The sequence below is a fragment of the Dromiciops gliroides genome, chromosome 4 (genome assembly GCF_019393635.1).
Source record: "Dromiciops gliroides isolate mDroGli1 chromosome 4, mDroGli1.pri, whole genome shotgun sequence".
Taxonomy (NCBI): domain Eukaryota; kingdom Metazoa; phylum Chordata; class Mammalia; order Microbiotheria; family Microbiotheriidae; genus Dromiciops; species Dromiciops gliroides.
In genome coordinates this window covers 195,087,997-195,112,918 of record NC_057864.1, presented here as the reverse complement: position 1 = coordinate 195,112,918, position 24,922 = coordinate 195,087,997, and the positions used below count along the sequence as shown (strand labels likewise).

The following is a 24,922-nucleotide window of genomic DNA, read 5'->3' as shown; positions in this document are numbered from 1 at the left end:
ATATGGTCTTTTCAGTCTCATCCAGGTCACTGACCCACTGAGGGGGGATGGTCTGACCCATTTTATTAATGATTATACATATCTTGCTTCAGTTTCTTAACCCTTTTTAGTCTACTCCACCAAGTTTACCTTTGTTGAATTTTTACTCTCCACAATCCTGACACAATTCAAAGCAGACCAAGTACTGAAATGTACAATGGTGTACAGAGAATTAATAATCTTATCTAAGATTTATTTTTATATTTTGAGAGGAGTTTTAAGGCAGATTAGGAGAGTTAAGGATGGAGGGGTGGTTGGGGAATAAGGGATCATTTCTTGAGCTGAGATTAAATGAAGGTGGAAATATTTGGGAGGTAGGGTAAATTTAAACTAGGTAAGAATAAAGGTGGGGGGGCAGCTAGGTGGCACAGTGGATAAAGCACCGGCCCTGGATTCAGGAGTACCTGAGTTCAAATCTGGCCTTAGACACTTGACACTACCTATATGACCCTGGGCAAGTCACTTAACCCCCATTGCACTGAAAAAGAAAAAAAAAAAGAATAAAGGGGGTCTATATATTTATTACTCCCCTGGCTCCTGTGACTGTGTTGGCCCTGGGGACCACAGACTTAGACATTTTAATAAGAAAAATAGTCTGGAGTCTTTTATTCCAGTCTCTGCCAGTGTCCCTTTGCTGCTCATGGGTGGAATTCCTCCCAAGTTGCCTGGGTCCATGCTGATGCATCTTCACCTTCTGCCCCATTTGGAGTCATGCACCACTACCATGATGAAGCTCTGGAAAGCAAGTCAAAGATTATGGGTCCTCCTCACAAAGAGATAGAAGACAGTGAGGATGATGTCATGTCAGAAAATGAAGAAGAAAGCAGTGGAGAAGAGGTTGTGGTTCCTCAGAAGAAGGGCAAACAAGGTACTAGCAGCCCAAAAAGCCATTGTTGCCACGGTACTCGTCAGGAAAGCAGTCACGATGGCCCTGCCAATAAAAGTGGCTACCCTAGCCAAAGCGGTCATCACACCAGGCAAGAAGGGAGCCACCCTCGCTAAAGCAACAGTCACCTCAGCTAACGCAGCAGTTTCCCTCAACCAAAGGGAGAAAATAGGAAGAATTCTAAGAAAGAGGATAGTAAAGATGAGGAGGATGAAGACTTTGAGCCACCTAAAGCCACAAAAATGGGAATGGTTCTGGCCAAACAAGACTCTAAGAATGAGGAGGAAGAAGGTAAGGAAGACTCTGAAGAAGAAACTATGGATACCACACCTGCCAAAGGGGGAAAAACAACCTATTGCTGTTAAAGCTGTAGATGTCCCCATTATTGGTACCACCATGGAATTTGGATCAGCTGAAGACATAGAAAAGTTCTGGAACTTAGTGGCTCCAAAGTCCTTGGCTCTGAAATGAAACTTGAAAAGTCAAGGACAAGAGAATTTGAGAGGTGAAAAGAATTCCTGGAGTGGGAATAATAGCAGGCAGGCAGGCTCAAAGACACTGCTACTGAATAATCTCACTTACAGTGCCAATGAAGAAAGTCTGCAGGAAGTGTTTGAGAAAGGCAATGTTGGTCAGCTTGGCCCACAACAATCAAGGCCAATCTAAAGGGTACACGTTTATTGAATTTCCCTCTGTGGAAGATACAAAAGAAGACTTGAATTCTTTTAACCACATAGAATGCAGCACCAATGGGCCAGTCCTACAAAACTTTGTTCTTCAAAGGGCTGTCTGAAGACACAACAGAAGAAACAGTGAATGGTTCATTTTATGGCTCTGTTGGTGCCAGGATAGTCACAGACTGGGAAACAAGGTCATTGAAAGGGTTCAGTTTCATGAACTTTAACTCAGAAGCAGCTCTGAAAAGCTGTGAAAGAAACCATGGAAGAAGAGGAGATTGATGGAAACAAAGATACTCTGGAGTGGGCTAAGTCCAGTGGTTTTGGAGGCCATGGTGGTGTTTGTAGTGGCTCTGGTGGATGAGGCAGTGGAGGAGTCTGAGGGGGTTTTGGTAGAAGATGATGAAACTGGGCAGCTAGGTTGCACAGTGAATAAAACACCAGCCCTGGATTCAGGAGGACCTGAGTTCAAATCCAGCCTCAGACACTTGACACTTACCAGCTGTGTGACCCTGGGCAAGTCACTTAACCCTCATTGCCCCACAAAAAAAAAAAAAAAAAAAAGAGGAAACTTTGGAGGTAAGGGTGGTTTCTGAGTAGGTTGAGAAGGAGATAAGTCACCAGGAGAGAAGATGAAATCTGAATAGTTTCTCCCCATTTACTTTCCCCTTGCTATTTAAACAGACACTGGGGGTTTTATCTTCTCATCTAATCATTGACAGAACCTTCTGAGGACATTCCAAAACAAACATGCAGTCCAGAGGTTGTCTTGGAAAAACCTGGATGACATTTCAAGGGGAAAAATGTGTTGGTTTTGACTGGATATATGTTCCATATAACCTTTTGCAGAGATGGGTGATAGATGTGGGAGTTAACCTTTTTATCTCTGTGTTGTCTTGAGTTGGTAATTTGTTTTTGTTTTTTGTTTTTTTGGTGAGGCAATTGGGGTTAAGTGACTTGCCCAGGGTCACACAGCTAGTAAGTGTAAAGTGCCTGAGGCCAGATTTGAACTCAGGTCCTCCTGAATCCAGGGCCAGTGCTCTATCCACTGTGCCACCTAGCTGCCCCTTTGAGTTGGTAATTTTAAAGCCATGTACAAAACCATTTTTTTTTCTCCTACAATTATCTCTAGTGATTTTTTTGTTTCTTTTTAAATTCCCTTTTGTGGTTATAAAAAAAGGGCAGATGTTTTTTCATGGTTCCTGCTTTAGCAGCCCAATTTTAAGACATATTAAAAGGGCCTAACTTGAAAGAAAAAAAAAAAGAAGTTTGATAAATGTATGGCCATACTGATAGGAGTATTTGGACCAAAAAGCAACAGAGCCGTATAAATGGTTTAAATCTATAAGGTAAACACACTAAACAAACTCTAGAATTATGTAGCAAGCATCATAGCTTCTGATTAGTTCATGAATGCCATGATATATCAGGCATTCTGCCCTAAAAGACCAATGGGTCACCATTTGGGAAATCAATGTCTGATGCCATATGAGAACTCAATATGGGAAAAAAAATGGATATTTCTATACTGAGCTAGATAACTGTTAAGGTATGTTAGTTTAGATGATTTTCTTTTTTCTTTTCTTTTCTTTTTTTTTGGTGAGGCAATTGGGATTAAGTGACTTGCCCAGGGTCACACAGCTAGTAAGATTTGAACTCAGGTCCTCCTGACTCCAGGGCCGGTACTCTTTCCACTGCACCATCTCGCTGCCCCTAGATGATTTTCTAAATAATAATAATGATGCCTCTGATACGTCTTTATATTTTGTTGCTGTTGTTCAGTCATTTTGATCATGTCTGACTCTTTGTAGCCCCATTTGGGGTTGTCTTGGCAAAAATACTGGAGTGGTTTGCCATTTCCTTCTCCAGTTCATTTTATAGATAAGGAAACTGAGGAAAACAGGGTTAAATGACTTGCCCAAGGTCACACTACTAGTTAGTGTCTGAGGCCAGATTTGAACCCAGGAAGATGAGTCTTTTTGATTCTAGCCATGGCATTCTATCCACTGTGCCACCTAGCTGCCCACCCTTCTATATGCTACATGTAATTTTCTTTCTACTCAAAATATTTTTTCTTTCTTTTTTTAAAAAGCGTATTTTTTTCAAGTAAAAGTAAAAAACAAAGGAATCATTTTCCAAGAAAAATTACTAGTATTTAATATGACAGTAATTCTATGACCCAAATGATTATATCCCCTTTACTTGATTAAACATCTGACAGACAGCCTTTCTCTTTCTTTCTCTAATTACTTTGAAGGCCAATTTGTTTCTGTATTCAGAATCATAAAAGCATAGCATTTCATCAGTCTTCAAAATTAGCCTCTTATCCACCAAGCCACTTCATTGGAAACTCAATTTTGAAAATTTATCTGAAGAAAGTTTTTACTAACATTAGATAAGGAAAGAATTCCTTTAAAAATTTTCAGAACATATACACATTTTATTCTAATTTTATACTGAATTGTCCTTGAAGCTCCTTTTGAAGGTAACTGCTTGCAAACAGATACAGCTTTATCTACTGTCAGTATAATCCATTCTATTTGTATGAATATATTACTAAAGCTATTTTTACTTACAGCAATATGCTCATATGCAGTTACGGATAACCTGATATCAGCAGAGAAATGCAGGAAGAACTCTGGTTGGGAACCACAAAAGCTATTCTGCTAAAGGAACAAAAGCTACTATAGGGGATCCCTGATATTTATTATTTAATCTCTACCAAGAAAGGCCCTGATTCTACACTCATAACACAATTCACACTGTAGATTTCTCTACCTCCTTTGCCAACCACTTTCCTTCCCTTGAGAAACCTTTGCATTGAGGTGGATCACTAAGTGTGTACCATCATTTCATAAAAGGACTTCAGCCATTATCATGCCATTATTGGCCCAACATAATACTCTAGACTCTTCTCCATCCCTTCCCAAAATCTTGGCCCTGCTTGGATACCCTTTCCCACAACTCTTCATTTTATGTGTCATTTTCCAGTATTTTTCCAGTAGAACATAACCTCCTTAAGGCAGGAACCATGTTTGCTTATATCTGTATCTCCAGTGCTTAGCACAGTGCCTAGTACATAGTAAATTTATCTCATCTGATCCTCACAACTCTATGAGGTATATGCTATTTTTTTTAGTGAGGCAATTGGGGTTAAGTGACTTGCCCAGGGTCACACAGCTAGTAAGTGTCTGAGGCCGAATTTGAACTCAGGTCCTCCTGAATCCAGGGCCGGTGCTTTATCCACTGTGCCATCTAGCTGTCCCAAGAAGAACTTTTTAACTGGATCTTATACTTTTATTCATCTACCAAACACTTAAGCCATAAAATAGATATCTTCATAAACCTAAATTAGCAATCTAGAAGTCAAAGAATATAAACACTATAAAGTAACCTCAGAGGTCATCTAGTCCAAACCTTCCATTTTAAAGAGTAGGAAACTGAGGTCTAGAGAAATAGTTACTTTTCCAAGAACACATAGCCAATCCCTGGCAGACTAGTGATGAGCTGCACATTAATGACCAATTCATTCATTCATTTATTTATTTTTTGTTTTGTTTTTTTCTTTTTACAGGGCATTGAGGGTTAAGTGACTTGCCCAGGGTCACACAGCTAGTAAGTGTCAAGTGTCTGAGGCTAGATTTGAACTCGGGTCTTCCTGAATCCAGGGCCAGTGCTTTATCCACTGTGCCACCTCGCTGCCCAAATTGGTTTATTTTGAATTTAGCAATCACTATACAAATACATATATGTGAATGCATATAGTAGTTGCTAAATTCACACAAATTTTTTGTTGTTGTTTCATTATTTCAGTTGTGTTCAACTCTTTGTGACCCTGTTTTGGGTTTTCTTGGCAAAGATACTGCAGTATTTTACTATTTCCTTCTCCATCTCATTTTACAAATGAGGAAACTGAAGCAAACATGGTTAAGTGACTTTCCCCAGAGTCAGTTAGTAATTTGTTTGAGGTCATATCTGAACTCACGTCTTCTTGACTCTAGGCCAAGTGTCCTATCTACTGTGCTTCCTAGCCACTCCATATATTGGTCTAGAACATTCCAAATTTGATCAAGAAGGCTTTAAACTGAAAATGGAAGGACAGGATAAAAGGCCTTACATATAACTTCTAAACCAGGTATAACAGGTATGTACATACACACTCATGCACAAGCACACATACCCCTGACAATTGGTCATCCAAAGTCTATTTAAAGACCTCCAACGAGAGGGATCCATTTTCTTCTGCAACAATTCCACTTTTGGATAACTCAAGTTGTTAAGCAGGTTTTTGTGATATAAAGGCTAAATGGATTGGCCTTCTAGGGCCAAACTCAACATGTCTAATCCCTCTACTACGTGAAAGCCCTTGAAATACTTGAAGTCAGCAGAGAAGGAAAGCATAGTGGAGATCATTTGGGTGAGGACCAATGGAGAAAGAAACAGCAAGGATATTGTGGCAAGAGTATATTATAGACTTAGCCAGAAGAATCTAAGTTCTAGAAAGAGATGACAAAGCTGTCCCAGAAGTAGGACATGGTAATAATAGGGCACTTCGACTATCCAAAAATCTACTGTAAATCTTTCTCTGCTAAAAGCACAGGAGCTGAAAAATATTTGACTTATCTAGATACATTAATCCTTTAGAAGGTAGAGGAAACAATCAGGAGATTTTATAACTAAAAAAGTGAGTGTGATCTGAAATTGCTTTATTTTATTTTTTTACAGTAAGGTTTTATTTATTTTCTAACAGTGTTTTATTTTTTCCAATTACCTGTAAAGACAAATTTTAACATTCATTTAAAAATTTTTTTTGAGTTTTGAATTTTTTCTTTCCTTCCCTCACTTCCTCCCCCTTCCTAAGATGGTAAGCAATTTGATATACATGTGCAATCATATAAAACATACTTCCATATTAGTCATGCTGTAAAAGAAGAAACAGACCAATAGAAAAAAACACACAGAAAAAAAATAAAATGAAAATAGTATGCTTCAATCCTCATTCAGACTCCACTAGTTTTTCTCTGGATGTGAATAGCATTTTTCATCATGAGTCCTCTGGAATTGTCTTGGATCGTTGTATTGCTGAGAATAGCTAAGTCATTCATAGTTGATCATCATACAAAATTGCTGTTACTATGTACAATGTTCTCCTGGTTCTGCTCAAGGTTATTCCTTTAGTGCATTTAAGCACTTAAAAAAAACAACCAAAACATGACCAGCATTAGAAGCAGAGTAAATAAGAACAGAGAAGCATCTGAAATGAAATTATAGCCTCTCTATCATTAATATCAAGGGGGAAATAGAATTTAATTTACCAAAATTCAATTTATACAAACCTTCAGGAACACATCTGTTTGGTGATTAAGGCCCTTTATTTCTTCTAACTTTTTCTGAACAAAAGACAAGCAATAATACTATAAGTAGGTAGGGTTTTTTCTTCCAAATTAGAAAAGGGGATGGAGAAAAACAGGTTATTCACTCATGATCTGACTACTCTAATTAGTGGTAGCAATATAAGGTGCTGTACAAATGCTAACACTCTGGAAAGTGGGTAACCTAGTTATAAATGAAAGGGAATAGCATAAATAATTTAATCAAGAAACCAATAAACATTTATTAAGTGCTTACTATGGGCCAGGCACTATGCTGGGGCCTAAGGATCCAAATAAAAAGTAAAATCAGGTCTTATTCTCAAGGAGTTTGCATTCTGATGGAAGAAACAACAAGCATAAACAGGTACATGAGTGAATGAACAACAAAAACATTTGTGCTTGTCATGTAGTGATCTATGCTAAAACTTGGTATAAAAAAGAAAAGCAAGATAGTCTCTGCTTTCAAGAAGTTTACATTCTAATAGAAGGAAATAACCCATAAGAAGTTTAAGCTACGAGTCAGAAAAGTCTCATGATCCTTAGGGTACAATGACAAAGTGGATGGTAATTCATCTTCTTTAATGTCATTTTTATTGATAAAACAATATCAATTTCTGATGCTAAATTGTTACTTTCATGATAAGAATTTTCTCTTCCAAGTCTTCAATAGTTGTGGATAAGGCGCCACAGGCTGTTGAACCTATAGAAGTAGGAGTACCAGACTGCATCTCCACATTGGTTGGGTTCCTTGGTTGGCAGCTATAGAGGCCGCACTGAAACCAGGGTCAGTGGTCTGGCAAGGTGTTGATATAACTGTCTTTTTGGCTTAGGCTTCTGAGTTGTTTCCACTGCAGAGGCAGTGTTCAAAATGACAGTGGCAGTTTGACTTTCTCAGTACATACCACCTCTGAACTTTCCCTTCAGGGTGCTGTGTTGATTCAGCCAGCATGGCTTGTCTGCCCTGGGAATATAGCAGTTGGTTGGTAGTTGGTAGGAAGTGCTGCAGAACCCAGTCCTAAACTCAAGTATAAAGTCAGGAAATAGGATAGATGAATGGGCAAACAGAAAAAGAGCCCCAATGTAAATGAGCTCTTATGGTGGCAGGGATGCTCAAGATATAAACCAGAAGAGAATGACTTCAGAACATCTATAGGCATTGCCTCTGAGAAAAACACAACTTGAGCACAAACTTAAGTAGAATTCTTGGAAGGGATGAAGCTCAACTTTTTTTAAAGAAAGAGTTAATTTTTCAAAAATAAATAGAGTGAGAGTTTTTGAGGAAAAACTGTAAAAGCAAGGAAAGCAGTGGAAGAAAAAAATGAAAAGAAAATTAACTTCTCGGCACAAGAGATACAAAACTTTGTCCAAGCAACAGACTCCTGAAATTTAAAATAAACCAAATAGAACCCAATGACTTCATAAGACGACAAGAAATATTAAAAAAAAGTCTAAAGGCTGAAAGAATAGAAGAAAATAGAAGGTATTGTGGTAAAATATGAAAGTTTTTAACAGTCGGTTAGGATAACTGAAAGACGCCAGTTTTTCAAGGACCACCCTTTTGGGGAGGAGATGAACAGTCCGCCTGCTGCGCATGTCAGACTGCCTGCCGGGTTTTTGACTTCCGGGGTGGAGAGAAAGAGGGTAAGCCTTTTGCCTGCTTGGCGGGACTCCTGACGGCACGGCACAGACTCTCTCTCCAAGGCACAAAACAACTCTCTCCAAAGGTGGCCTTGTTGGTTTGGTGAGTTTTTATAAGGAATATAGACTAAGCTTAGACTTAAGACGATTTGTATTGTGTTTCTACTTTCCTATCCTTCTAATCAACATCACCTTGTGACTATCATAACTATAAATAAAAAGGTCTATCTAGAAAACCAAAAGCTGCTTCCATTTACTAGTTTGGGAGATAAATTAAGGGAAAGGTTAAGTAGGGGAGATTTATGATCTAATATCCAATTTTAAATCTCACAGTTTGGCGACCACGAAGGGATATTTTAGACAGACTAGCTAGAATTTTAGCCCTTAACAGATGGCGACCACGAAGAGGAAAGCTAAACCTCAGTCTTCTGATCTCTTATGATCTAATATCCAATTTTAAATCTCACAGTATATAGAAAATGTAAGGTATTTCATTGCAAAAACAAATGACCTAGAAAACAGCTTATAGAGAAAAAAATTATGAGAATCATTGGACTATTTGAATGCCATGACCCAAAAAAGAGTTTAGACATCCTATTTCAAGAAATCTTAAAAGAACACTACCTAGATGTCTTAGAATCAGAGGGAAAAGTAGAAATAGAAAGAATCTACTAGTAACTTTCTGAAAGGAACAGCAAAATGAGAACTCCTAGGAACATCACAGACAAAATCCAGAGCTTCCAGGTCAAAGAAAAAAAATACTGCAAGCCAACCATAAGAAAGAATTCAAGTATTAAGGAGCCACAGTCAGAATTAGACACAATTTAACTGCCACTACTATAAAGGAGGGGAGAATTTGGAATGACACTCTAGAAGGCAAAGGATATGTTTTTACAGCCAAGAAAAATTTAACCAGCACAACTGTAATACTTCAGTGGGGGGAAATGGATCTTTAATAAAAGAGAGGATTTCCATACAGTCCTGCTGAAAAGACTAGAACTACAGAAAAACTCTGAAGTACAAACACAGGAGTGACGAGAAACATAAAAATTTAAACATGAATGAACAATGATAATAGATTAAATAAAGATAAACTGCTTACATTCAAATCTGGGGAGATGACACAGATGACCCTTCTGATCCCTATCATCATCAGAGTTCATAGAGGGACTCTACTTAGATAAGGCCTGAGAGTAGTCATGTTATATCCTGATATTCTTTTTTTTTTTGGTGAGGCAATTGGGGTTAAGTGACTTGCCCAGGGCCACACAGCTAGTAAGTGTTAAGTGTCTGAGGCTGGATTTGAACTCAGGTACTCCTGACTCCAGGGCCAGTGCTTTATCCACTGCGCCACCTAGCTGCCCATATCCTGATATTCTTAAGAAAAGAATGGAAAGAAAGGGGAAGAGGAATGTATTGGGGAAGAAGGGAAAGGAATGTTAGAGAAAATTATCTTACATGATGATATACCAGTAGATATCTATAAAAACAAGGAGGAAGGGATGGGGGGCAGTGTCTGACACCTGAACCTTGCTCTCTCAACTGAACTGGTCAAATGAAGGATACACATAGAGTTGGGTAGAGAAATACTCTTCACTCAACAGAAAAAATGGAAAGGAAAGGGAAAAAGGGAAAAGGAGGGGCAGCTAGGTGGTGCAGTGGATAGAGCATTGTCCTAGAGTCAGAAGGACCTTAGTTCAAGTCTAGCCTCAGACACTTACTAACTGTGTGACCTTGGGCAAGTCACTCAACCCCAACTGCCTCTAAAATAGAAAAAAAAAAAGGAAAAAAAAGAGAAAAGGGAAATTGGAGGGAAAATATATTAGTGGAAGAATTAGTCATAAACAAAACAAATTTTAAGAATGTACAAAAATATCTGTAGCTCTTTCTGAGGTGGCAAAGAATGAGAATATGAGGGGGTATCCATAAATTGGGGAATGGATGAACAAGTTATTCCATAATTTGATGGAATATTATTATGCTGAACTCATATCAGCTTAATGACCAACCAGGATTCCCAAAGATTAATGATGACACATGCTGCCCACCTAATGAAAGATATAAAGGATTCAGAATGCAGAATGAGACAGATATTTTTAAGGATATGGCCAATATGGACATTTTTTTTTGATTGACTATATATGTGTGTAATAGATTTTATTTTTCTTATGTTGTGGGTGGGAGGGTAATCTTAGCTGATTAAAACTTGGAAACTCTGATTAACACAATGTTCAACCACAATACCTGAGGACTCATGATGAAACATGCTTCCCATCTCCTGACAGAAGCAATGGAATCAGAGAGCAGATTGAGAAATATACATAGATACATATATACATATATACATATATATATATATATATATGTACACATATATATACACACACACACATATATATATATTGGCATAGCCAATTAGAAATTTTCTATGTCTATATATGTGTAAAATAGTAGTTATGTTTTTCTTGTATTGTCAAGGTGGGGATGGGTAGGTAAGTGGGAGGGGAAGAAGGCTGATCTTTGAAAATAAAATTTAATTAAAAGAAAACAAAGAAATTCTATGTGTTATTAAAAAAAGTAGAAGGTCATTGCAATAGTTCAGGATAGAGATGATAAGGGCTTGAAGCAGAAAAAGAAATCACTAGATTTGGAAATCTGACTGGATATGTGTGAGGTCAATATGAGAGAGAGAGAGAGAGAGAGAGAGAGAGAGAGAGAGAGAGAGAGAGAGAGAGGATAATTACAAGGCTGTGAACCTAGATGACTTAGAAAGATGGTGGTGCCTTTGATAATAATAGGGAAGTTCAGCAGAGGTATGGTTTTTGTGGGGAAAAATAATGAGTTATGTCTTGGACATGATTACTTTGAGATGCTTATGGAGCATCTAGTTAGATGGGTCCCTCCTTAATACTGGGCAAATTTCACTGATGCCCCAGCTCTCTAGTTTCATTATTCCAGCCTGTGATAAAATAATGGGATTTGGCAGATGCTCAGAGGCCCACCTGGAAATTAATCTGGGTTGACTGAATTAGGTGAGGGTGACTGACTGCTTGTTAGTCTACTTCAAGTTAACTGGATTGTGATCACACCTGGCTGGCCCTTAGGAAGGTATTGTTCTCAGAAGCTAGACTGTGAACTCGGCTTGACAACACCTTCAAAACCAATGGATTTGAATGACACCAACCAGTAAGCTTGGGGCAGTGTGTAAGGAGTACCTCTGTTCCAGACCTGTGAAGAGCTTCCACAATCAGTTTGCTGGGGAGTTCATGACTGAAGTGGGCTCTTAGTGGAGGACTTGAGGAAGAACCGGACCAGGCTGGAACTCTAGGCTAGGTAGGCTTTTTCTTAACTTTCTGAACTCTATGTGAATGTGTATGCTTTAATAAAATGTTTAATGCCCAAAGACTGGTGCTAAAGCTTCTAATTTAAGGCGACCACAATTTAGATTTTAAACATCACAAGCCAAAGAAATCTATAGCTGTTACCCTCAAAGCTCTGGTACAATTAGTCCATTTTATTTTACCCTTTTCACCTTATTGCTTGGACCATTTTATGGGACAGATAAGATAGAAGAGGTGTTACCAAGACCCCTCTGTAAGAAAAATGATTATTATCTCCATAGTAGGAGTTTCACATAAGAATGGCTTGGGAAGAGACTGAGGCACCAGCTGTAATAAGAGCTACCTCTGGAGAATTTTTCCAGAGTTCAGAAAATCATTGAAATCTGTTAAGTCCTACCTCTAAAATGATCTTGACATGAGAAGGTTGGTAACGAGCAAAGCTTGACATAAAGCTGAATCTAAATGCCACCTTATGGGTTTAGTAGAAAGAACATCTTAGTCTCCAACACAGTAGGTAAGCAGAGAAAATGAGTCACCTTCTTCATAAGGACTTTTATTTTCTAGTGTCAGCATCAATCATCTTGGGAGAAAATTCCATATTATGTTGGGATAAAGAAAGCTTTGACTTTAGATATTTTGTGGCTGTTCTTTAAAACATGATTATCAAACCTACTGCTAATAAATCACAAGAGGAGATACTTATGGATGAAGAAAAATGCTTCAAAGAAAAGTAGCAGCTGGAGAACAGTGTTCTGTTTTTTTTTTTTTTAATGGAGAAAGAAAGTGTGGTATTTGTGACAAGAAAGTATGAAAAGCAGACCTGGAGAAAGGATAGAACAGTTGGAACTGACATGACTGCTCCCCAGAAAGCTTTTATAAGCATTTCTGCTTTATCTTGGACAATGTGTTATTCCAGTCTAACAGCGTAACTGATGCAATGAGAAAGTAAGATCACTAGATTGGGAAAGGGAGTATCAGAAATAATGAAAATTATTTAAATTAACATAAATATAACCTTTTCATTAATCAGAATACTTGAAAAGTATTTGTAATTGATAGTTCCTTGAAATTAAGTAAAAATTATCAAGTTAACAACATATAGCCATAATGGATTTTTCCTCTGAGGCTTCTCAACATTTATAAAATCACAGGTCTAGTCAAACCACAGTAGACAAAGAATAGGAAGTACCACCAGTTGTTATGGGACTGACACTTTTTATTTCCATTGACACTACCACATCTTTTCTCTATTGCCATCACCTAGAAACCTCTTCTCCTATGATAGCAACCTATGTCACCCTTATCAAGATTCTAGATGTAGTGATATCTACCTATCATTTTATATATATATATATATATATATATATACACATACATACATACACACACACACACACTCTGTGTGTGTGTGTGTGTGTGTGTGTGTGTATACACACAGAGATACAGGCTCCTATGTGACTCTTCCTTTCTCAAGTAGTTCAGTCCCTGGTTCACAGTGTTTCATTCCATTGAAATCACTGTTCTCCTACTTGTGGCCTTCAATACACATTCTGACATTCTCTCAAATACTCTGATTCCTAGTTCCATCAACTTCCTCTTTCCATGACCTGTATCTTTTTAAAAACAAAAAACATTTTTTATTTAAAGTGTTGAGTTCCAAATTGTATCCCTCCTTCCCTCCCTCCCCTCCCCTATCCCTGAGATGGTAAGTGATCAGATACAGGTTATACATATGCAATTATGTAAAAAATTACCATATTAGTCATTTTGTCCAAGAAAACTTGTATAAAAGAAAAAATGAAGGAAAGTGAAAAAGATCATGCTTCAGTCTGTGTTCAATCAACATCAGTTCTTTCTTTGGAGGTAGATCCTATGGTTCATCCATCGTTAGTCCTTTGGGATTGTCTTGTCTTGAGAATAGTTAAGTCATTCACAGTTCTTCATCCAACAATATTGCTGTCACTATGCACAAAATTCTTCTGGTTCTGCTCAGTTCATACAAGTTTTTCCAGGCCTTTCTGAAATCATCCTGCTTGTTATTTCTTATAGCACAATAATATTCCATTACCATCATATATTACAGCTTGTTTAGCCATTCCCCAATTGATGGGCATTCCTTTGATTTCTAGTTCTTAGCCACCACAAAAAGAACTGCTATAAATATTTTTGTACACATTTTTGTATAAATATTTCTGTACAAGTAGGTCTTTTTCTCTTTTTGGGGATGCATGACCTGCATCTTTACTCCATTTTAGCCGATTCCAGGGAAAGTCATACATTTTGAACTCACTATGAGTTGTAGTTAGTTCACTATCCATAATCCAGAACTCTGAAATTCCTGTCTTTGACCATAGTCTCTTATCTTTCCGACTCTCTTCCCTAACCCTATTATTTTTTTTTTCTTCTTTTTTTTTTTGTTTTTTTTTTGCAGGCAATAGGGGGTTAAGTGACTTGCCCAGGGTCACACAGCTAGTAAGTGTCAAGTGTCTGAGGCCGGATTTGAACTCAGGTACTCCTGAATCCAGGGCCGGTGCTTTAACCACTGCGCCATCTAGCTGCCCCCCTAACCCTATTATTTTTACTTACTGTGTCCTTCGGTCTCTACAGCATTCCTTTCTCTTCCAGCTCATCCCCTATGCTCTGGGCTCCTTTCCTTCCTTTGAAATCTTGCTCCTATAGTTAACCAAGTCAAGTATATTCTGAAATCTTCTCTGCTGTTCATGCCTTGCCAAGCCCCAACCCTCCATTACCATCATCTGCCTTCTCTGCTCTTGAGAGCTGCTGAATGATGCTGGAAGAAGGCACAAAACAAGAGTCTACCAGAAATTGTGCTTTCTGGTTTCCACTGAGCCCTCAATGCTTCATGGCAATACTTTTAGTCTTACTTAATTGCCTATTATACTCCCCATAATAGTCTTTTCAAGTTTGCTATACCTCTTCCCTCTCTTGAGGAGATCTTGTCTTTCATTTTATCCAGAAAATAGAGGTCATCCATCTAATATTTCCTATCATCTCCTAGTTTATATCACAAACTCCTCTATCATTCCTTTCTTTTCTCTCTCTCTTTTTTCTTTTTCTTCTTCTTCCTTTTTTTTTTTTTTTTTGGTGAGGCAATGAGGGTTAAATGACTTGCCCAGGGTCACACAGCTAGTAAGTGTCAAGTGTCTGGGGTCACATTTGAACTCAGGTCCTCCTGACTCCAGGGCCGGTGCTTTATTCACTGCACCACCTAGTTGCCCCTCTAATCCTTTTTTGATACAAATATTTTCAAGTATGCCCAGGTCCTCCTTCACTTCCTTGCCCCTTTCAAATCCCAGCCTTAATAATCTTTCAATTAATTCTACCATCAAGGTTCTTCTACCTTCAAAATATTGTCTGATATCTCATCTTTTTCACAGTCAAACTCCTAGGGGGAAAACCTCCCCCCCCCCCGCCCCAGTTCTTTGCCTTTACCTCTCTTTGGACTCAAATTCACCAATCAACAGAAATTGCCCTCTCCAACATTACCAATACTTTTCTAAATCACAGAATCTGACGGCCTTCTCCTACACCCCCTTCATTGTTCTTGAGCTCTCCGCTATATTAGGCACTCTTACATATGTTGGTAGGTGTTTTATAAATGCTTAGTCTTGCCACTATCTTCACCATTCACCATTCTCTCCTGACTCTTCTCTATTTTGATTATTCCCTCTCAGTCTCTTTTCCTGGGTCATTGGACATATTCTGTCCTCTCACCAAGGATGTCCCTTAGGGCTCTGTTCTGAACCCTCTTCTCTCTACTTTTTCTAACCCAGGGATTTCATTGGCTCCCATGGGTTCAATGATCATCTGTTTCTATGTAGATGTCTCCCAGATGTATATATCTAACCTTAACCTCTCTCCTAAGCTCTAGCCATCACCTCTCCATCCAAATGGATATTTATAGACATTTCAAACTCAACATATGCAAGTCAAACTTATTCTTCTCCTCTAAATCCCTCTCTTCTTACAAATTTTCCAGTTGTATATGAGGTCACTACTTTTCTTTAAGTCACTGAGTTTCACAAATTTAGCATCACCCTTGACTCTTACTTCTTGCTCACACCCTACATGCAATCAGTTACTAAGTCTTGCCAATTCTATCTACATAGCATCTACTGTATCTGTCCTCTCCCCCCCCCCTCCCCCCGCAACTTGTCTGGCCATGAACCTAATTTAGACCCTCATTGCAACAGATGCCAAAACGGACTTCTGGCTTTCAGTCTCTCTCTATTCTAATGCATGCCCTACACAACTGCCAAAATAATCTTCCAAAAGCACAAGTCTGATTATGTCACTCCCCTGGCCCAATGACTTTCAGCAGCTCTCTACTGGCTCTAGGATAAAACAGACATTCCTCCACTAGGAATTAAAAATCTTTCACAATCTGGTTCCAGACTAACTTCCCAGAATTACTTCACATTATATAATACTTCATATTTTAGCCAAACTGACCTACCAGCTGAACTCAGCATTTTGTTTCTTGCTCTGTACCTCTTTAGAGTCTGTCCTCCATATCTGAAATGCCCTTCCTCTTCACTCTTGACCTCTTAGAGTCCCTAGCTTCATTCGAAGATCAGTTCATATGCCACATCCTTTGGGAAATCTGCTTCCTTCTCAAATTATTGCAAATTATTGTTTAGATGTTGAATCCCACCAGCAGAATTTTTACCTATGCTTGCTGTCTCCTCCATCAGAATGTAGGCTCATTTCAAGTAGGATGGTTTTATTCTTTGTACTTATAGCCATAGTTTCTAGCACAGCACCAGTACATTGGAGGCATATATTCAATTCTTGATTGATTGAGGTCAACAGTCTGTTTTTTATTTTGTCATTGAATCTTTAACACCTAGCATATGGTAGGTGCTTAGTAAATACTAGTTGACTGATTGAGGGACTATTTTTGTTTTGTCTTTGTATGCCTAGTGCCTAGCACATTGCCCTGCACATAAAAAGTCAGTTTAAAAGAATGGATTAAAAGAAGAAAGGTAAGTAAGTATAGCTCAAAATGGGCATCAAGACAACTGGTTGTAAACCCATTTATAAACAAACCTATTGCCATAAAAAATGGGGAATCAAACTCTTCAATGTCCATAAGGTAATAACATGTATGACTGATTTGGTATTTGAGTTTGTTCTTCATGTAGTTATGGTGCTAAATAACAAGTGTGGCGGACTCTTCCCATAGTTCCTCAATGTTGTGTGCTGCAGAACTTCTAGCAACAGGTAATGCTTTTATACTTTTTGGCTAGAAAACAGAATACTGTGTATTAACTCTGCCCTCCTTCCACCCTCATACTCCACATAGAATGGCGTCAACAACTTCAATGCTCCCTGCCAGCACAGACATGCGGAGGAAAAGTCTAAAACCAGCAGATTTTCTTCACAAGCAGACCAGATATATTTGTTTACAAATTCTTTTATAAAGACTTGTATGTACATTATAAATGAGGGGAACTTGGAAATTCTGGTGGTTGAAAATTTTTCTCATTATATGAAATAATTATTAACTAACTGTTGAGGGCTGAAAGGCCCCCCCATTCTTTTTTACTATTAACATCATATGCTAATGTTTTGAGAACTGAACAATGCATAAATAAAAGTATAACAAATTCAATTCTGGATTATTTCTTTTCATTGCAGGTTATTTACAAGTTCCATGATCTGCCTCCTTATTTTCTGACATCTACTTTCTGTGGATAGGCTTTCTCCTTTTCATATAATTTTCCTTGTTTCCCTTAAATAATCTTACAAAGCTGTTGTCTTTCTCTATCCCTTTCACTGTCTCAAACAAACATACCATTTATAGAGCTATGAAGTGGAAAGGGAGGGCAGCTAGGTATAACAGTGGATAGAGCACTGGGCTTGGAGTAAAGAAGACTCATCTTGCATAGTTCAAATCTGGCCTCAGACATTTACTAGCTGTGTAACCCTGGGAAAGTCATTTAATCCTGTTTGCCTCATTTTCCTTATCTGTAAAATAAGCTGGAGAAGGAAAAGGCACACACCAATACAACACCTTTGCCAAGAAAACTTCAAATGGGGTCACAAAGACTCAGATAAAACTGAAAAACAACTGAACAACAACAAATAGAAAGTTTATTTTTCCAGTATTTTTCAAATCTTCTTGCAGTGTTTTTTAAGGTGTGTTTTAAATGGAATATAAACTCCTTGAGATTAGGAATTACTTTTCATTTTGTCTTCAAATTCTACACACCTAGCATAAAGCTCTGAACACACAAGATGTTTAACAAATGCTTATTGAACTGAATTGAACTGAAAGTGGCTTGTACTTGAACACAGGAAAAGATAGAGATGAAAATACTACAAATGCTGCTATTTTGGTCAGCTTCTTTGCCTCTGTGTACTGCAAATATATGTGGGTATTCTAGTATTTTAGTGGGTATTTTAGATTTTAGCCAATCCTATTTTTTTAAACCCAACAATGCAAGATAAAGAACCCAAGAGGAGGATAGGCATCAGAAAGAAATTTATATTTGAGTCCCTTCCTCCTTGTACACACCCTCCTCAAATTCTTAGGCTGAATTGCTTCCTATATTCATGTCTCTACTTGTTATTCAATCTGTGCCTCAGACTCCAATGCTACTGTGGCAGATAGAAAAAGTGGAGGAAGTTATCTGCTAGGTCACATAATCTGTGCTAATGTCTCTCAATTAGGACAACATAGAATTGACTACAAAAACAATAACACCATCGTGTACATGAAGAAATATTGACATTTTCTAAGTTGTTCCTAGATACAGTAATATAATACAATAGTACCTAAAAGGATATAAATAAATCACAATACATTGTTTTTGCTTAAATCTGACTTAGGGTTACATGTCTTCATTTCTAGTTAAATGTAACAAGTGTAGTTCTCCCTATAGTAAATACCCCCAATTTAAACTCTCAGGTCAGGCATTCTGGAGGATGGTTACCTTAGGTTCAAGATATTCAGTGGGTCTGTACTCCTAAACCCAGAGTTCTTGAGCCTCCAGAGATGTTTACTCTTCAATAGTCAACCAGAAGAAGCATTTGGCTCAAAGTAAAGGCATTTATTGAAATGACAGAAATAAAAAAAAAATCTAATTCTACTAAGTTATAGATAGGTTGTGGTGGTTCATCTCATAATTACCTGTCTCCCATAATGTGGGGGACACTCTCCTACAAAAACAATGAGCCAGTGAAAAGATTGAGCAAGAGCTCACAGGTAGGGAGGCATACAAGGAGGGAACACAAAGGGCCAAAGCAATTTACACCTCCAGTATTGCCAACCTTGGTCTTACAGTCTCTTCTGTCATACTAGCTATTTGATACTGTGTACTGATGATTTTCCTTCTAGCAGACAGAGAACACTGAGCAGTATGTACAAAGATTCAAGAAACTATTCTATTTCTCTGACATCTCTCCTGAACTGGAATAGAGATGGAAGAAAATCCTCTTCCCCAGTACCCACTCTGTACAAGAAGAAAAATAAAATCTGAAGGTTGACAAACCAGAATGACCTATAAATATGCTAACTAGTTTTACATTATAATTCTTTCCCCAAACTGTTTCTTTAAAAGTGTTGTTGTGGCCTCAGACACTTGACACTTACCAGCTGTGTGACCTTGGGCAAGTCACTTAACCCTCATTACTGCCCCCCCTCCCAAAAGTGTTGTTGGTCATTCAGTCATGTCTGACTATAGAACCCTATGGACACTGTCCTTGTGGTTTTCTTGGTAAAGATACTGGAGTGGTTTGCCATTTCCTTTTCCAGTGTTTCCTTATTTTACAGATGAAGAACTAAGGCAAATGGGGTTAAGTCACTTGCCCATGGTATCACAACTAGTAAGTGTCTGAGGCTAGATTTGAAGTCAGATCTTCCTGACTTCACGTTTGGTATTCTATCCACTGTACCACCTGCCCCTTCTATAACAAGAGAAGTACAATAATGCTGTAAATGATGATTATGAAGACTCTAAAAGCAAAAGTTCTTTACTAAGAGTCTGTAAACTTTTTAATATTTCAAAAAATGCATTTAAATATATTTGGTTCCCTTTGTAATTCTATGCATTTTATTTTATGCATTTAAAAACATTATTCTGATAAAGGGGGTCTATCAGTTTCACCAAACTGCCAATGGGCTAAATTTCACACCCACAAAAAAAGGTTAAGAACTTCTGCTCAAAAAAAATGAGAGAGATCATTACAGTTCAGAGCTGGTTATGATTAAATATTCAAGTGTCCACTGGAAACGACAAACTACATCAACTCTCATCAGCCCTTTCTTTCATCAGAATGTTCTGTTGTTTTTCAGTTTCAAACTGCTAATAATAGAGCTAAAGGTAACTGGATAATGCTTCCAAGTCCCATGAGGAAATTTTAACCTTATGTAAGCCATCTGAAAATTCACAGAAGAAAGCTGAAACTGACAAATTTCAATTCTTGGGGATGTTCCAAGTTCTATATACCAAGTGAAGAATTTAAAGGTTCTCATTTTTCATGTACTAGTCAGTAATGAAACCCTGGGACAAAGTCAAATTATCCCTTGGATATGGATGAGATAGGGGTATCTTCTTCTCTCTTTTACCTCACTCAAAAAACCTACAGTAAGTTGGTATTGTCTTAAAGTTTCTGAAAGCTAAGGAATACTTTCACATCATAATGGAAAAAAGTTTTGTTTTTTTTTACCTTGGGCTAACTGAAGCTACTGGGATAACTAGATGGCACAGTAGATAGAGCATTGGGTGTAGAGTCAGGAAGACTCATCTTTTTGAGTTCAAATCTGGCCTCAGATACTTACTAGTTGCGTGATCTTGGGCAAGTCACCTCACCCTGTTTGCCTCAGTTTCTTCATCTGTAAAATGACCTGGAGAAGGAAATGGCAAACCACTCCAGTATTTTTGTCAGCAAAATCCCAAATGAGATCACAAAGAATCGGACATAACTAAAAAACGACTGAACTGAAGCTATTACTGCCTATCACAAATAACAAAAAAGGCAGTCTGAAGTGGTTTCAAAAATATATGAAAAGGGTTGATCTTCAGAACAAATGAGACCTAGGATACCTCAAGACAATGTAGCTGGCTAGGTGACTACTTACTTTCCTCCTTTTGGCAAATCTCTTTACCAACAAGGATTGATTTCTTACTAAACAACCTCTGCAGGGGGGACTGCTAACTGCCTGAATAGAATGTTTAGAATGACTTGCTAAATCCATTCCTCATATAATAATTTTACAGTAGTGGGAAGAGTAGGAGAGATATTGGTCACCTCTATTTCTTTCTCAAAGTTTTATTAAAGCTCATGACAAACACATCACTATTCTCACTTTACCCCTTACTATGGTAATAAGATACATAGTCAGAGAGGGGAAAAGATACTTTTTTTTTTTTGCTAGATATAAATACATTTCCAAAAATTTCAAAGCAGAATATCAAACACCTTTTCAAATGAAAAAGTCATGCAGTTTCAGTAAAAGAAAGGGGAAAAAAGTCAGCAGTACAAATCAAGACTCACCAATGATACCACTATCTCTGCTTTCAAGTGTGGAAGTCGGACTGGTGACAGCCCCATAGTTGCAGTCCTTAGCTGTTGCATTGGTATTGACTGGTGGTAGGGTGGAACAAGGGCTGTTGGCTGGTGGAGAGGCAGTGCTGCTAGTCAAGGTGGAACAAGGACTTATTCGTTGAGTGACTGCTGAGGTCTGAAAGATAGAAAGCAAGAATACATTACTTGCAGCAATCAACAGTTATAGAAATGACTATCAATATGGCTGTAAAATTGCTGGTAAAGCACATGTTTGGAAGAGTAAAGAAGATCGGAAGAAAAAGAAATATCCAACAATGTACAACCTCTCCGTCTTAGACAAATGCAGGGCTAGTCAGAGCTTGGTTAGTTTATGCTTCTTTTCACCTCCAGGCACGTTAGTTTCTAAGTCTTGCATTCAACATGAAATTCAGTGAATTTAAAACAAGCAGAAACTGTGGGAGAAAAACAGGCACAGCAGGCTAAATTCTCTCCAGAAAGTTATCTCAGTACATCTAGTATATAATACAGTTCACAACCCATCTATAACTTAGTGGTTATAACTTAGTGGGTTGCATGAGGGCCAGAGAGTAAGTGACAGTCCACCATCATATGACTCCACATCTTCCTGAAACAAAGTATAGAATTCTATTCCCCAAGCCATGCCATTTTCCAGTAAAGCTAATGTTCTTATTTCAATTAGCATCAAGTTAGGATAAAGTCATAGTCATACTTAAGAACAAAGGCTGCAATTTATTATTTTACTCAGGTAAGGCTAGAGAAATGTCAATGACTAGGTAATTGCATGATCTCACCTTCATTGCAATGTTAATGGCATGGCTCAAATGGAATTGTGATGATCTCATCAATTTGGGTGTTCCCTGGAGGTGGGGTGTGTGTAGATTTGATTCCCTGCTTCAACTCCACCCCCTCCCCCCCAATTTCCCCTCAGGTGAGTCATGGGATGGGTTTGATATATCAAAAAGATGTTAACACCTGCTTTCCAATTACAAACTACTGTGTTTGATTTGGAAAAGAGTAACATCATTGGACAGAAAAAAAGGTACTTGCCCAGAAGGACACACCCCACCCAGCTGAAGCATGGCACAAAGTTGCCAACTTTGTGTATACACAAAGACACAGATTAGAACCGATGTCCAAACATCCCTGTCGTATTCTTATTGAAGTCTTCCTATAAGTTCATCACAAAGGGCCCATTCAATATGTTACATGCCTTCACTTTCTCTTGACATCATTAGGATATCAGTAAATTGTCCACCTGTCTAGTTACTTATCCTTTGCTCCAACCATGTGACCAGGTCATGTCTTTCTCACACCATTTCTTGATGATATTCTTAACTCCTACCTCCTCTTCCAAGTTTTTTTATTATTATTATGTTACAGTCTGCTCACACCAACCATTTGCTGCTCCACTGCCCGCCATGTAATCACTATTATGTCATGGCATTGGTGCACAAAGGGAATCCTAGAAAACATAGGCTCTCTGTACCATTTTCAGTCATCCAAAAATTTCACAATGCTTACTAGTTTTCTTCTTGATGTTTCTTTCACATAAGGAGAAATCTGATGATATATACAAAAAGAAGAAACAAAATTTCCTCATCTCTAATACACAAGTACCTCTACACAGCAGAGCTCATTCAAATTCTGCCTCCTCCATAAAGTTTTTCCCCTGATGCCCCTCCAGTTAGAAATGTTGTTTTACCTTGCCAGGAACTTATACAGCACTTTGTATGCACTTCAGTTACAACTTAATAACGTTTTAGTTATCTATTGTTTATGGGTATCCTCCTACTAGATTGCAAGCTCCACTAAATGTCTCCTCTTTCAATCTCCTTAAACAACTGGCATATGGCTTATCAATAAGTGCTTTATAAATTATTTTTTTAAAAAACCAAATTAATATTGAGAAATGGTTTCACTAAAAATGGAAACTCACTTATTAATAGTGGGTGGAGAGATTGGTGGCTCAGTGTATACAGTGCTGGACCTGGGGTCAGGAAGACCTGAGTTCAAATACAGCCTTAGATGTTAACTAGTTGTGTGACATTGGGCAAGTCACTTAACCTCTTTTTTCCTCAGTTTTTTTGACTGCAAAATGAAAATAATATCACCTACTTTGCAGGGTTGGTGTGAGGATTAAATAAAATGATATCTTTTTTTTTTTTTGCAGGGCAATGAGGGTTAAGTGACTTGCCCAGGGTCACACAGCTAGTAAGTGTCAAGTGTCTGAGGCCAGATTTGAACTCAGGTACTCCTGAATCCAAGGCTGGTGCGCCATCTAGCTGCCCCAAAATGATATCTTTTTTAAAAATTTATTTATTTAGTTAAGTTTTTTGGGGTTTTTTTGGTGGGGCAATGAGGGTTAAGTGCTTTATCCACTGCGCCACCTAGCTGCCCCCTAAAATGATATTTATAAAGTGCTTAACACTGTGACATAGTAGGTGCTATTTAAATACTATTATTATTATCTTATACCTGTTGTTACCAGTTTTAAAAAACTAGGATGCAAAGCAGAAGCCATCATAGAAAGTAATTGGGGGAGCAGCTAGGTGGCACAGTGGATAAAGCACTGGCCCTGAATTCAGGAGGACCTGAATTCAAATTCGGCTTCAGATACTTAACACTTACTAGCTGTGTGACCCTGGGCAAGTCACTTAACCCTCATTCCTCCACCAAACAAACAAAAAACAAAGAAAGATAAAAAAGAAAGTAATTGGGACTTAATAAGGAGAACAATCCAGGCAGTTTCCTCATGTGGAAGTTTCTTATACCAATGAAGTCACAATTCTAGTCCCTGTTCCTGTCCCTGTCCCTGTCCCTTAGTGGAGCTTAGTTCATTAGGCATCTTATTGGCCATTACTGAAGAAGATATTGATATTAATTGCCCTTAACTGATATTGTGTGTTGCTTTTTTCTTAACAATTTCTTGGGTGCAGGCTCTTCCCAAAATTCCATGTATTCTAATGCAGTTAACTTTTTGTTGGAGAAGGGTAGTTTCTTCAGTAGTAGATGACTGAATTTTTGAAGGCTATACCAGTGCATAAGTTATAGCAGGCTATCCAAGCAAACATAAAAAGGACTGCTTGGACAGTACGAGTGATTGTTTTATTTTTGGTTTGTGGTCTGACCTAACCATGTTTCACAAGCCTTATCAATAGGTTAGCTACAGAGAGATGCATTTGGCGGGGGCGGGGTGGAGGGTTTGAATTCATGAAGAATGTATGAGGAATTCCAATTTGTGTTGGTAGAAGAAATGCCCACATCAATGAAATAAAAAATCCTTCAAATAGTATTGAAGCCAGAGTATGGCAAAAGTCACCACCAATCATGAATCATGGCTAATTTTATTCCCACTTAAATTTTAATCCACAGATAAAAAGTGGTTCCTTTTATAAGATCTCATTATTGATTGCC

The 24,922-nt window shown here is 38.0% G+C and overlaps 1 protein-coding gene across 11 annotated transcripts in view; it reads right to left on the bottom strand.

The window, feature by feature from the left end:
* TANC2 (tetratricopeptide repeat, ankyrin repeat and coiled-coil containing 2) overlaps positions 1-24,922 on the bottom strand; it is a 558,975-nt gene that overhangs the window by 197,401 nt on the left and 336,652 nt on the right. For all 11 annotated transcript variants that reach the window (XM_044000435.1, XM_044000439.1, XM_044000440.1 and 8 more), the window contains one exon: positions 21,476-21,662. In XM_044000435.1, the coding sequence (XP_043856370.1) occupies positions 21,476-21,662 (187 nt within the window). The remainder of the gene's footprint in view (positions 1-21,475; positions 21,663-24,922) is intronic.